Source organism: Anguilla rostrata, chromosome 3, assembly GCF_018555375.3.
Source record: "Anguilla rostrata isolate EN2019 chromosome 3, ASM1855537v3, whole genome shotgun sequence".
Taxonomy (NCBI): domain Eukaryota; kingdom Metazoa; phylum Chordata; class Actinopteri; order Anguilliformes; family Anguillidae; genus Anguilla; species Anguilla rostrata.
The window spans coordinates 27101439-27115896 of NC_057935.1; the positions used below are offsets into that span (position 1 = coordinate 27101439).

At 48.2% G+C, this 14458-nt stretch overlaps 1 protein-coding gene across 9 annotated transcripts in view; it reads right to left on the reverse strand.

The window, feature by feature from the left end:
* The window catches only part of LOC135250587 (protein Shroom2-like), a 66072-nt gene that overhangs the window by 4309 nt on the left and 47305 nt on the right, over positions 1-14458 (reverse strand). For all 9 annotated transcript variants that reach the window (XM_064327042.1, XM_064327041.1, XM_064327040.1 and 6 more), the window contains 2 exons: positions 3747-4268; positions 2113-2592 (listed from right to left, as the gene is read on the reverse strand). In XM_064327042.1, the coding sequence (XP_064183112.1) occupies positions 2113-2592; positions 3747-4268 (1002 nt within the window). The remainder of the gene's footprint in view (positions 1-2112; positions 2593-3746; positions 4269-14458) is intronic.

A 14458-nucleotide genomic window follows, 5' to 3' on the forward strand; every position in this document is an offset into this window, starting at 1 on the left:
ACAAGTAGCTGAGTCAAGAATCTTTTTTGGCATTTAGCAGATGCTCTAATCTAGAGGGACTTAAATTCTCTCTTTACATATAATCAATTTGTACAGCTGGGAATTTACTAAAGTGGTTCAGTTAAAATACCTTTCAAGGCTACAACAGCAGTGCCCAACCAGTGAATCAAAAACTACAACCTCCCAGTTCCCTAACCATGAGCACGCTTTAATAAATGACCAAATAATGATGTGATTAACATCAAGTCCCATAACTCAACAAATGTTAGAGACTATTGACACCATTACTCAGGGCCTTGCATCCCAAAACCACAGTAATGTAGACTAACCCCAAGATCACCTTGGAACGACTCAGCCCCAAGATGATCTTCAGCATTAAGACGAAACAGATAGAATTTGGTTGAAATTTAAACCATGGAGCAGACACATCTGGTAGAGTGGTAGAGTGAAATGGACAAGAGATTTCTCTCCATGCGAATTGCACTAAGGTTGCCCCTGTACCTACGGACTTAGCCTATGTTTACTGTGTGAACTAGACTTGATGTTCGTGGCTATGGATAACGTAATCAGAATGATACCTTATCGGACATTTGTTCTGTCGTACTTCAAATGACCTTCAGTATGTACTTATTGTACGTCACTTTGGATAAAAGTGTCCGCAAAAAAAAACCAATGTAAAATTAAAATGTAATGTACCTGAAGGCTCTTAAAGCCAAGCGGACTACATCCACACACATACCTTATTCCCTTCTGGACCAGTGGAAAACAGCACATACTTCAATAGGCAGCTCAAATACTTCTAATATTTTGATTTTAATACTGTGCTGGCAGAAAATAAATAAAATAAGATCCCCTCAAAAATTCAGCGTCTCTCAAGAGATGCGATTTCGAAAAGCAAACGTACCGTTTCTGTGATTTAAGTTGTTGACTAGCCATCATTGCACGTGCTATTCAAAGCTTGGGTTGTTCCCGGGGAGATTTATCCCTTCAAGATAAAATGTTTACCTTTATGATTATTTTACCGCTTTCACCAATATCATACTCTGATCGTACTAATTATTGGACATGAATACAGGTAATGCCTTGTGGGACGAGTGATTTTCCAGCAGACAAGATGTGTTCCTTTCGGTCTATCGGCGATATTCTACTGATTTCATAAAACATAAGAAAGGCTGCACTAATGTTATATTAATGTTTAAAAAAATAATGCTAAAGACTAGCTATTTAACACACAAATACACGATAGAAACACCAGCAAGAGGCCCTGATCATTCTCAGAGAACAGGAGGGGCTAGCGTTAGCCTACCTGGGAGAGGGGAGACACACATGGCTCTGAAAATAGCCTGACTACCACTGCAGATTTAAATGTGAGAGGAACAGAGAAGCTGGAGCATCTGCAGAACTGTTTAAGGAAGTTTTTGGTCACCTTGTAAGTAAATGGTGAGTCATGTGAGTAAAACTGAGATAAAATATAAATAAAATTAGCCATATCAATTTTGAAATGGCTGCTTATTTCAGAATTCATGTCCGCAAATTATGTCTTCCTCATGACTAAAGCAAAATACAACTGCCAAAATGCAACCTATTGAAAAGCCCACAAGAGAAAGAACTCAAGAGACAGGAACGAGAGCGGTGACATGGCGTGCTGCTTCTGTGTGCCGTGGCCTCCACACGTGCAGCGCGCACGCAGCTTACTTCACATCGCTCATACGTGACTTCAGTACAATACACTGTTGTGCCCACTCACCAGCAGGTGGCAGCACTGAACAGGTAGTGAAATTTGTAAACGAGATCACAAGTTTTAGTCTCTAGTCCTTTGCAAATATTGAATGTTTCCAAGAACAAAGTATTCTCAGCCCCTGGCTAAAAGAAACCCATCTCATGCAGCTTTTGCCGTTACTTAAAATCTTTGTAGTATAACACATGAAATGCAGCTTGATTCATTTTCCTAACTGATAGATATTACACTAGAGCATTGTGTAACCAGAGTGCATCAACAGGAGAACCCTGTCTGATTTTAAGGAGTGCATTTTGTGATCTGGGTGTGTTTGTAGTACCTCCTTTGGCTGAATCTTTCTGTTACAGGCCAGGAAAAGGTTGGGGAAGACTCACCTCTCCTCGTTGCTCTTGGGGGAGGTCTGTTTGGGGGTCACTTTCCGCCGCTGCTGTGCCCCCTCCAGGAGCTGCTCCCCCTGGGGGAAGATGCCCTCCATCAGGTCCATGGTGGTCTTCATCTTGGTCTGATCCAGGATATCGGCCAGGGACTTGTCCCTCCCCAATATGTCCCTGGCTAGCTCCTCCCTCTTCCTGTCCTCTTCGGAGCTGGCTCCGCCCACAGCCTGAGGGGACTGGGCTTCCTGCGGGGCGGCGGGCTCGGGTTCGAGCGCAGGGTCTTCTCTGGGCCGCGTGTAGGTGCAGAACAGGGAGTAGGACGGCTCGGACGAGCCCAGGCTGGCGACGGGCGGGGCGGCGTGGGCTTCGCTCTGCGGGGGGTACACCTGGGCCTCTCTCTCCGCGCTGCTCTCCGCCTGGTGCACGATCTTCACCGGAACCTTCCGCACCGCGGGGTTGCTGTCCGACAGCTGCCCCTGACTGACGGAACGCACAGACGCAGATGACAACGTTACTATCCCAGAATAGGCAACGCGGGTTCGAAAATCAGGAAAAGAATGTTAAAAATACTCTGCAAAGCAGCAGTCCACAAAAACGTTCCACATCATTCAATATCCTGTGGCACGGCACCATGGAGGAAACATTGGGGAGGGTTCTGTAATAGGAGACAGATGGGGAGCTGGACACGGGTACAGCTGCCTCACCAACCCTGCGCACTGGCACTCCTCCGGAGAACGGAAATGAGAACGACGCTCGAGCTGACACGACAAACTTCGCACTAAGAGGAGGACGAACCGCAGGAAAAAGCTGACTCCTCGTGCTCCGTCACGGTAAAATAAAGCGTGAAGTCAAAACGAGAACCGACCAAAGAAATTCGAAGCATCTTTATGGTCTGTGTAGGCTTTTGGTTTTTAATATTAAGGCACTGTTATTTTAAATGGGTTTTAGAGAATATCAGCAGTTGCAGTTTTTGGCGAAATGGGAACACAGCAAGAACGTACAGCCGCAATAGGGCGTGGCCACCATAGTTGAAGGATCACATGACGCTGAGATTTCTTTAAGCGTAGCCCTTTTAAGCAAAATAAATTAAATATATATGCATTATATATTTATTCTTGCAACTCTGATCAAGCACTTCCGTGGAATTTAACTCCAAGGTTCCTGCGGTACACTTGAAGTACTTATTTGAATTTAAGGAAAAGGAAAAGTCCTGTAGTGACCTTTCTCTGCTGTAGCAGAGTGGAAAATGGAAAATGTCCTGGAAAATGAGTTATGCCCGGTTATGAGCAGCAGCACAGACGAGCGCAGCTCAGCAGACTCCTCAGAGACAGAGAAAAGGGCGGCGGCGCCCAGCGACGCTGTTGCCGGTAGGTGACCGGGCGGCAAACGGACACGTCCAGCCGTTCCCATTCAGAGCACCGAGGGCTGACAGGGATGAGTGATGAGCCTCATTAACCCTTCATAAGGAGTGACATCACAAACATGCAATCAGAATGTTCTTACCGGAACATTCTAACGCTGATGTAACAATCGCTCCTGGTAATGAAAAGCAATGGGGTTCTAGAACACTGACTTAGAATTCTGGAAAAAAACATTCCAAAAAGCCTACTCAGCGAAGGGTTGAAGCCGGTTACCTGCTGGCGGTGTCCTCCTGCAGGGAGACGGGCGGCCGGTCGGTCAGCCTCTGAGGGACGAACTGCGGGGAGGGGGAGCGCGGGCCGTCCATGGAGGGCTGGAGCAGGCTGGCGGGCATGTGGGACGCAGAGGGGGCGGCGGCGGGGGAGGAGGGAAGGGCTGGCGGCTCCGGTTTTGGGAGGACCTCCCCGGGCGGGGCCCCTGGAGAGTCCCGGCCGGGGGAGAGGGGGGGCGGTTCAGCGGCCTGGCCGCCCGGGGCCCCCGGCAGAGACTCCTGGGAGTCGCTCAGGGGGGACGCGCTCTCGGGGCGGCGCTGGCGGTCCAGCTTCGGTGGGGGGGGCCTCAGCGGCGCCGGGCCCTTCTTCCGGGGGCCTGGGGGCGGAGCCTGGCGGGGTTCCCCCGGGTCAGGGTGGTGGTGGTGCTGAGTGGGGGCGAGTTCGAGGGGAGGGGCCAGGAAGCCGTCGGCCCGCTGCGCCGTCGTCTCTCTCTCCCTGGGTTCGCCGCTCGCCCCGTCAATCACCCTGCGAGTGCAGAACACGCAGAATTACACACCCGCGTCCAAACACGCCTGCACATGACCCCAACACACGCTAAATCCACCATGAACCAACATCTTTAACGTAACACAGGGCTGCTGACCGTATGGATAAACGCAAACCCAAGGGGCTGTTTTAACAGTCACTGCGACCATGACGCACGTTACTACGGAGACAGGCATACCCCTCCCTCCACCCCAATAATAGTTTGGCGTGGTTGCCACGGCAGCCTGCAGTCCAGCAGTCAAAACAGCATTTTTGTGTCCCCGCAGGTCTGCCTGCGAGGGGGAATCAAAGATCGCTGGCTCAGCCGAGGGTTTTCTCCCCCCTCCAATTGTTTTAGTAACATTTTTAACTCCTGAGGGACCAGAAATGTCCATTCATGAGCAGCGGCAGGGGGGGAAAAACAAACTTTCCTGCCTGATTTTTCCAGCGACCGCAGCGGACGCTGAGATGCGATTCAGAGAACGTTCCGGTAGTTCAGTAATGTGAACGTGGCCGGCGTTGAAACTAGTACCGGAATGAAATCCCCAGAAGAATCACTAACAAAACCTCTTTTGGAGGATCGGAACATCTTCAACGTAAATAAAACAGCCCCGGGGAACAATGAAAGAAGAGGAGAAGGAATCGCTCGAAACGGGAATTCCGTTCTCGAGCTCAGACGCAGCGCGTTTGAGTGCATGACGCGTAAAACACACACAGGGCAGGCGGGGTCCCCCGACAGAGCAAACAGCCTCCAAGCTGGCGCTGCAAAGAGGAAGACAGAGGAGGAAGAGCGGTACCTGCGTGCTTTGGAAGAAATAAACGCTCCCAGCTCTCCTTCTGTGTGCGGACGGGCCGGGGAGGGACAGGGAGCGCGCCCGGAGGAAAGAATAAAAGGGAAGGAAGGAGAGGTGAGAGGAGGAGAGGAGAAGGAGAGGGAGGGGGAGAAAAGGAGAAAAGAGGAAGTAAAGCTGAGACTGCGCAAGAACGAGAGAGACCTGCAGAGGGCGAAGGGAACACAGGGAGAGACTTCTGGGATGAAGAGACTACAGGAGAGAGAGAGGGGAAAGGACAGAGGGAGAGGGAGATTAAGAGAGAGAGAGAGAAATATGGAAAGACTGGAGAAGAGAGAAAAACTGAGAGCCTGCTGGGCAAAGAGAGAGACGGAAACAGAAAGAGAGCACGGGGGGAGAAAGAGAGAGAGCACAACAGTGAGAAACGGAGGGAGAGAGCAGACCGTGGGAGAGAGCGGGCACTGACACACGGGGACTGACAGTGTCAGTGTACGGGCGTGCGGGGGGAGGGGCGAACGCTCACTCAGGTGAAGCGCATGCATTTCACCTCCTCAAGCTCAGACACGCCCGCCCCCTCCCCTCCCTCCCCCACCCCCCTCCCTCCCCTCTGCGCACGGTGCTGCTGGGGCTGTAATCCCGCCCTCGTGTGCTGGGGCTGGGGCTGGGGGGGGGGGTGACAGAAGGCATGACACGGCTCCCCCTGTAATTACCGCTAATCCCGCCGTCTCAGCTGGCGCTTTCAGAGCCGTGCGGCCTCCTTTCATCTCCGGCCCCTTTTGAGACCGCCACCGTGTCGCAAACAAATTCTACCGTCACAGCTCGACGCCTTCACCCGCGGGCTCACAGCGGACGACAAACTGCAGGCTCGGTCCCTCAGCCCAACACCCAAACGGCTGCTAATCTTGCTTTGGTTATTACGGGGAAAACAAGGTTTCGGTATTAAACGCTATGCTACATTCGCGTCGCATTTTCATTTAGGCATCCGGCAGATCAGAGCAACTTCACAAAAGCATGCGGAAAAGGTTAAAGCAAGGTTATCAGCACCAGGCTATCAGTATCACGATTGATAGAAGTTGTCAGCAGGTATAAACCTAGCGGTACAGTTTGGTACTAAAGTGCTGGTGCAATAGGGAGATTTAGGACGTAGTACTTCAAGAAGCAGACAGGTTGCAGGGTCTAGAGTTATAGTTGTAGCATAGATAGGGGTTATCAACGCAGAATATGTGTTCAGCGTCTGTTTTAATTTTCACCGTTAAAGGGCTTATTTTTCATCCGCGTGCTCCAGACCGTTTCCTTCTGCGATCTCACATTGTCCTTTATCTGGGAAGCACCAGATTAGCCTTTTAACTGGCCGATGCGCGGTGTCTTCCTCTCAGAACCGATGTTCGGCGGTTCTTCATGGAAAACTCAGCGGAAACAGTCAGCGGCACACAGGCAGTGACTCAGCCGTCCTGATGGTTGTGGGGAGCTCACCTCACCACTGGGGGGGTGTGGAGTAGAGGAGACAGGAGACTGAGAGGAGGGGCCCTTTACAGAGGACATTAGCATTAGCATTTTCAGTAATTTGCGGCGGCTTATCGAGCTTACGTCTGACGTACTAGGCGCTCCCGAGTTCAGAGTCGGGCATGTGCTGGAGTTTATCTCCACTCGAGGGTACTAACAACAGCCCTGCCCCCCTGGAGCAAGAGCGTGGCGTTCCCCGAGGTTTAAACCACACGGCTGCCCGACTCCAGAGAGCGCCGCCAGCCAGCTCTCAGCCGTGACCACAGCGGGAGCGCCTTTTTCCGTTCTGCAGACCGTTAAAATCTCACACGGGCCCGTTTTCACGTCAGCAGAGTACGGCGAGGGAGGCCAGTAAAATGGCCACTTTTGAGCACAAAAACAAACGTTAGCGTTGCGCGCACGCCCGTTACGCAAGTTACACAGGCCGTCTGTTAAAACTTCCATTTCAGCGCGGCTACACGGCACTTCAAACATGAAGGAATTCCACTTTCGGGAAAACGAGAGCGGAGGACATGCAGCAATGATGCAGGACTTTCAGACGTCGGCTCTGACATGCACACCAGCACACAAAAGGTCAACAAGCCATTTACAGCCCAGTTCATGCTTAGGTCCAGGAGAGATGAGCAATTTCTGGTTCATGTGAAACGCCACATTTTCAATATGCTCCAAAAAAGAGGACATTTTACACACGGAAAAATATCAATTTAGTTTTGCAAGTGACCTGTAGTCCGTACCACTGAGAGATAGAGTCCGTGAAGTCGCATGGATGTCACTGAGGCCAGTCGGTTTTCCTCGAGCCTGATGACAAATATACAAAAGAAACTCACCTCCAGTGCAGCACACTGCCCAGTAGCCTCATTGCAAAGTCCAGGTAGCAAACGACAGGCGAGTATTCAACCACTGAGTAAAAGGGGAAAGCGAGACTTCATAAACTCCAAAACATGTGGAGCTATCGCATCCTCAGTGGCTCATTCATTTATTAAGTCTCATGATTCGCTGCTTCCTGATGTGCTACTGACCACACTCTTTTGATTGGCTGGAATAATTCAGTGACTGAGAGCTTTTGGTGGCTTAGCCCGTTTATGGGGTTGGAGAAGCCTCGCTCCCTCACTGCTATTGTCCACTGGATTGTGTTAATCAGATGCCAACAGCCAGCGCTACCCGGGTGGAGCAGCACCCCACCTACTGCTAATCACCGGACAATCACTGCTCCACTGAGCAGAGGCCGCTGCTCCCAGCCAGCTGATACCATCTTAGGCCTCAGGCCTTATGGAAACGTCCCTGTGGCAGGTAGAGGGCAGGGTCAACGGCAAGTCCGTCTCGTCCCCTTTAACGGGTCTCATCTCTGTGAGCGTGAGGACAAAACTGATTTCAAGGACAGGAAAATCCGGTTTGGTCCGGTTCCTTCGAGCGAGATTAATCGGAAAAATTCCACTGATAAAACGCAGGAAAAACACTCCTCCGTGCGGTCTACGGGAGCTGATTTAGAACCTGCTTTTCACAAGAAGACAGCAGGAAGTTATGGAGATGACATGCATGAGCTGTGGTGAATAAAGGCCTTCATATCGGAAAAAAAAAATCTCAACACCAACACTGAAGTGAAATGGGTTAGAGGTCACAGTTGAGTTTGTGTATCATTCATGTAGAACACAGAAGCTGCTTTGAAGGGGAACAGAGAGATTTGCAGTGGGCAGCATGCAGAATGCATCATGCTTCATACAGTTTGCTTACTGTGCAAGAGGAGAGAGAAAGAAAGCTTCAGCCACCAGAGGAAACCAGTGGAGAACACCTGCAAAGTGTCAAACGTTAGAGTTTTATTAAACCTAAAAATGTACCACATGCTCTGCACTGAACATCACTGGAGAATGACGTTTTTCCATTCAACAGGCCGACAGAACAGTCTTTCCAGATGTCACGAACATAATGCTGAACAAAACAAATAGGACTGAGCAAACAATAAGGTTTGCTCTCTGACATCATTATTTGATGTTACTGATGAGAATTCAGAACAAACTCCAACATGTTTAACCTGTATGTAACCTGTCGTGCATGGACTTCCCTCCCCCCAATCTCATGACTTCATCAGCAAACAGCCCTTTGGGTAACGCACACAGGGGTGGGGCCGCCCCCAGTCTATCAGCTAGCTTTTGCACAACACCACATACAGAGCTGAGAGCTCAAGCCTTAGCGCTGTTGGAGGACTAGGGCTGCCTCTCGGAACCTGGAGTCACAGGTTTACTGGGATCGTTTCCAGTCCGGTCTCTCGAGACAATTAACACAAGAACCCAGGATTTCCTGGAATCGGGAGAAATTGTAGTATGCACTGCCTAGTTAACGAATAAACAGACACAATATATTTTAAAAATGTGTGTTTTTTTTTCTTTAATCTGATGGAAAAACTACAAATATGTCCACCTCCACAGTGTGGAAAGATGTGGACGAAATAAGTGACACTGCGGCCAAATGCAAACACCGCAAGAAAACTAGAGGTGCAGGAGGATCAACGAGTGGTATGTTCCAGCATTTGGACAGCCAACATGGTGTTTTAAGGCCAAGGGAGTCCACAGCTGGGGGCCAGAAGCCATCGAAGGCACCCAGAGTGGGACCCATGGAGTCCTTCTTAAAAGGAGGGGGCTGCCTTAGCTGGCTTCTCAGCCATCCAATAACAGTGAAAATGGTGAAGTAGTGCGCTGAGACACAGAAGAAAAAGCTGGCAGATACTTCTGAAGTGATCACGTTTGAAGAGTTTATCTGGCCCTAGATGAATATTAATTTGGTGCAGAACAAGAGAGTTTGGTCATTAAAGACCGCATGACTCTTGACACACCGCATGACACACGCAAAGAGTAGGGAGTTCCCCGCTGTCCTGGCTAAATTCCCAACCTGGCTCTCTCAAACTAAATCTACCTAATCATCCCCTGATTTAACTGGCTAAAAAATGTTCTCTCCCTCTCCACCTTAGCTTATGTGTGGTGAGCATTCTGGAGCAAAATGGCTGCCGTGCATCACCCAGGTGGGTGCTGGTGGCTGGTGAGGCGAGTTCCCACTCATCACTGTAAAGCACTTTGAGTATTCAGAAAAGTGCTATATAAATGCAATGATTCATTCTTTCATTCATCACCAGTTATGAATATAAATCTCCATTCCGAAAAAGAACACTGGAATCGCGGTATGTGCCGCATACATGGAAGTATGGCAGCAGAGAGGGTCATTGAGATAGTTAAAGGAGTACCATGGTGATTTTCACACTTTCTCGGTTGTATGTGCTATTTGCACAAGAGGCATTGAAGAAACACAATGAGCAAAGTATTAAATATGTCCGTTCTGTATTTTTGGAGAAATATGCGTTTTAAATTCATCATCCTATTTTCAACCGGTTGAGAAAGTTGTCATTTTTCTACGTCACGAATACAGTAACCACTCCTATTTCCACGCCCCGTAAAGAAATCTGACAGGACACACCGTCCTGCTGTTCAGACAGTGCAAATATTTGACTAACGTTAGGTTCACTTAAATTAGAGTGCCTTTAGATTATTTCTGGTTATATTCATTTAGCTAGCTAGCTAACGTTAGCTAGCTAGGAGGTTTGCTTTCATAAGTCAATGCTATCGATAACGTTAGCTTGCTAGTTTGCTTTTATGAGGACGTTATAGTTGTGCTTTCATCTTAACTTGGCTAGCTAGATAGCAAAAATTATAACTGGATATAAGTCAACGTTCTTACCTTAGCTATCTATCGATACTTGATATACTACTAAGCTAGCTAGCTTGTGAAAATTCAGTCTCCCAAAGAGAGCGCGTATCATGGGGGTAGCTATGGTAACCGGGCACGGTCTGTCAATCATAGCTAACTGACAGTTCTCATTACCACGCCCAGACGGTTCGGGTGAATTTTTATAGTGGGAAATTTAGGCTTAGAAAAATACGTTTTAAAGTACATTGAAATGACTGAAGAATAAAAAAATTATGCACATTTGTTTTGTTGTTGCCTGAAGACAACTGGGAAGTGTCACGTTCAACCACCATGGTACTCCTTTAAGGATAGTGATGAAGGATTCCTGTGAGAAGAGTGGCCTATCCACACAGCTGTCAGACAGACAGACTTTGACCTACTTAACAGTGTGGAGAAGGTGATTACTATCCTACTACTATAATTGGAGAGCGGTTTGTGTGTTTGTATGTGTGTTTGTGTGTCCCACAACTCCTCCAATCCACATTCCTCCAATCCCTCCAAACTTGCCCCAAAAAAAGGTTCAGGGGGCCGCCCTTTGCATATGGTGTTTTTCATCATTTCATTTTTAATGTTAAATAAATACTCGGCAGTTTTACTTTTTATTTTGGAACCCGGAACTATTGTCACCCAGAACTACTTTCCACCATAACAAAAGTAACAGTAACACCACACACCAGAGATGGAACTGAAAACGCTGGAGAGGATCCATTAAAGAAAGAGATTTTTTGAAGGAAGTTTGCATCATGCCTAAAAAGAAGCACAAATCACTGTCGCCAAGTCGTGCTGCCGAACGCAAGAGATTGGCGAGAGCTAGCGAATCTCCAGAGAAGTCAGGTAAGAATTCTGAAGTATACTCCTCATTCGCTGTTTGGCGTTAGCATGCTAATAAAGTACCTAGCTAGCTAGCTCAGCATTCGTGTTTCATGCTTCTTGCGGTCGGTGCGGTCGGTGCGGTCTACACGGTGCGGGCGGTGCACACGGTCTCCGCGAACGTCAGGTCGTTTCATAGTTATTGCGGTCAGAGCGGCTCGAAGAACGAAGTGCACGTTCTCTCACCATAGCGATGCCAGTCATTGCAACGGGTCTGTGCGGCCCCCGTCTGATTCCTCACCATGACAGAAATCATGAGCTTCCCTTCACCTTTGTCAGGCTGGCTTTCTCAGGGACAAGAAAACGACCGAGTTGCCATCTACTTTCCTCAGCCTGTGTTCGCTCACGGCCAGCTGCACACGGCCTTCTCCAGGGGAAAGACAGCCACCAACGTGAAAGTTTTTCTTGAAGGAAATGAGGACGGAATAACAGACAACATTGTGTACAAGGAGCTACTATAATTCCGTGTACGTAGCTGTCATTTGGCATCCTACCCTACCCTATATATATATATATATATGTACATATCTACCGTCAACAAGCCCTAAAGTTTTGTATGGACAGTTTTCCTTTCTGTTTCTTTTTTACTCTTTAACTTTTATGTCGTACAATATTTCTATACGTCACCTTATCTGTTTGCACAATCTTTGGGGGGGGGGGGTATGTGACATTTCGTCACATCCCTTCCAGCCCTTTGCACAGGATATTTTTAAGGGGTGGGAGGCCAAAGGGTCAAGGGGGATGAGGGGAGGCTGCGGGTGAAAGCAATGGAGAGGGCTGGGGTACAGAAGTCTCAGGGGTCAGGGGAGGGTCAAGGAAAAAGGTTGCCCAAAGGGCAAAGGCTTTGTTCTAGTTTATTTGAAGAGTAGACATAATTGTTACTAACCAATTATAATCTATTGGCTTACTACCATGCAGCCATACCTTTTTTTTGTACATCCAACTGTTTATGGTTTTATTATTAAGATAAGCTATGCCAAGCAGACTTCGTTTCAGGATACTTGCGTTCTGCTTAGTGGAAATAAAAATCCAGTCAGAAAATGCATTTGATCTTGAACTTTTCTTGTAGCAGAGAGTGTTATATGTATGTATGCCACCACAATAAATCTTCCTGTGTGCACAGGTATCTCAGGATTCTTGGAAGGGTGATAAATTACTGGGAATTGAAAATGGTCCATATTCAGGGGAAAATGCCCTACCCTATGGATGACTCATTACAAGACAATCTTTCACATTGTATCAGATTGTAACTTTTAAATAATTCAAATTTTGTGGGTTTTCTGTCAAAGAGTCAAAGAATCATAACTGTTGCGTGCACATGGTAAGAGTAAATGGGCCCTTAAATTGATGCTTCAAAAAAAATTTTTTTTCCATTACAGGGTTTTATTTAATTGTACCTGTATATTATCAGATCATTAAGTGCCTTTTCTAACTAAATTGTGTTGGAGAAAATGACAGCAGGAGCCACTGACACAAGGAAAAAACGGGAAATGCTAGAACAGACACAGTAGAGCTGGGCTCCTCCAGTACGGTCACTGGACGGGTTTAGAGGTCACGCGCCATACTGATAGAGAGGACAGACAGAGTCCTATAGCGAACACACAGCACAGTCAGAAAAACCGGAGGAGGAGGAGGAGAGCGCAGTGAGGAAGGGGTTTCCACATTCAGAGCTGAACCGTACTGCTGAAACCAGCTCGATTCATTCCCTCAACAGGCAGGTAGCCACCGCTCCGGTGCCTTTCAGTCCAGAAGGTGGGGGGGAGGAGCGGTGTCCGGCCCCGCCCGTTTCCTGCGTCCAGCAGACGCGGCCGGTCCATGTGCTCTCCCTGTCCGTGCCCTCTCCACGGGCCGCGCAAAGCCTGTCACCTGCTCGGTTGTAACTAAGCTTCTTACGCTAAACTGCTAGCTTACGGTTTAACCCCATTTCCACGGTACCGCTGAGACCAGGATGAGCAGCTCTGCCACAGGCTCTGGCTGCTCTTCAAAGGGGACCTTCATTTGGTCCAAAGCACACAAAACCCAAAGTGAAAAGATTGGTAAATTAATAATGTGGTTAATTTGGTTCCCATTTCAAAATTGTTTGAAATTGTCTATTCGATTTTTTGCAGGGGTATGGTTTTGATTGGCGATTTTTTTGATTTACATGAAAATATTCACACTCAACCGAATACCATCTTTTCAAACTAATCAAGAACAGTTAATCCACGTCCTTGGATACCAAGTACAGTCCAAGACCATTAAAAAGTGAGTCTTTGGGGCCAGAGAGCCACCAATCCCATAATACAACGCTTTGCTGTGTTTGTAAACAAAAGCCTGTCTTAAATGAAAAAAATAAAAAAATAAATGAAGTTTCAAAATGTATCTATTCCTTTCCTTGTCCAAAGACAAAGACATTCATGGATCAAGGTTCTGCAAACCAGAGTAGTGTCTAAACAGATACAAAGCTAGTATTTCTGACTTAATCTACAACTTAGTATGTCTGACACATGAGGAATCGTAAAATGAATTTCCAGTTTTCAACTAGCAAGCATACAGTGGACATTATACTAGTACAACAGACTTGGATTTCAAATGTGAATCAAGTATGGAAATCACCCGCTTCAATTTTCAAATTATTTTCACAAATCACAAAACAGCAGGGGTCAGGGTCAAAGAAAATCAGATCAAATTCAATATTCCATTACCTGAAAAGTCCTCAAAGAAAATTCTCAGTCTTTTTTAATTCACCGATTGAATTTTACGCAATTCTCTGAATTGACTGAACTGAAATGGAGTCGACTCAAACAGAGAATCACATACGTCAGTATTACTGGGGGAGTAGAAAGCTGCAGTCACAGAGAGCGGGTGTGGGGAATGCGCAAACACACACAAACTGCTGCAAAGGTGTGTGTGTGTGTGTGTGTGTGTGTGTGTGTAGGGGGAGGGGGAGGTCACGCTGCCGCCTGGCGTTGCCGCGGTGACCGCACACGGCGTGCCGTCCGCACCGAACGCAGCGCGCCACGTGAGGGCGGATTTCTTTAGGAGTCCGAGCTCACGAGCAGAGGGGCGTTAGCGCAGCTTACCCGCGGCTAGCGCTACCGAACCCTACCCGCGCGCTCCGACAGCCTTCGCTCACCGCGGTTATGCCCAGCGAGTTGAGACAGTTTGCCGGAGATCGGGGGGGAACGTGCAGAGTCAGACGCGCAGCGGGAGTGGCAGGAGCCAGGGTTCGCGGTGAAAGCCGACCGCGATAGCGATCTGTCCGTGTGTGCGTCGGCACGTTTCCCCTACGAAATAACCTGGGGGGGTGGGGGG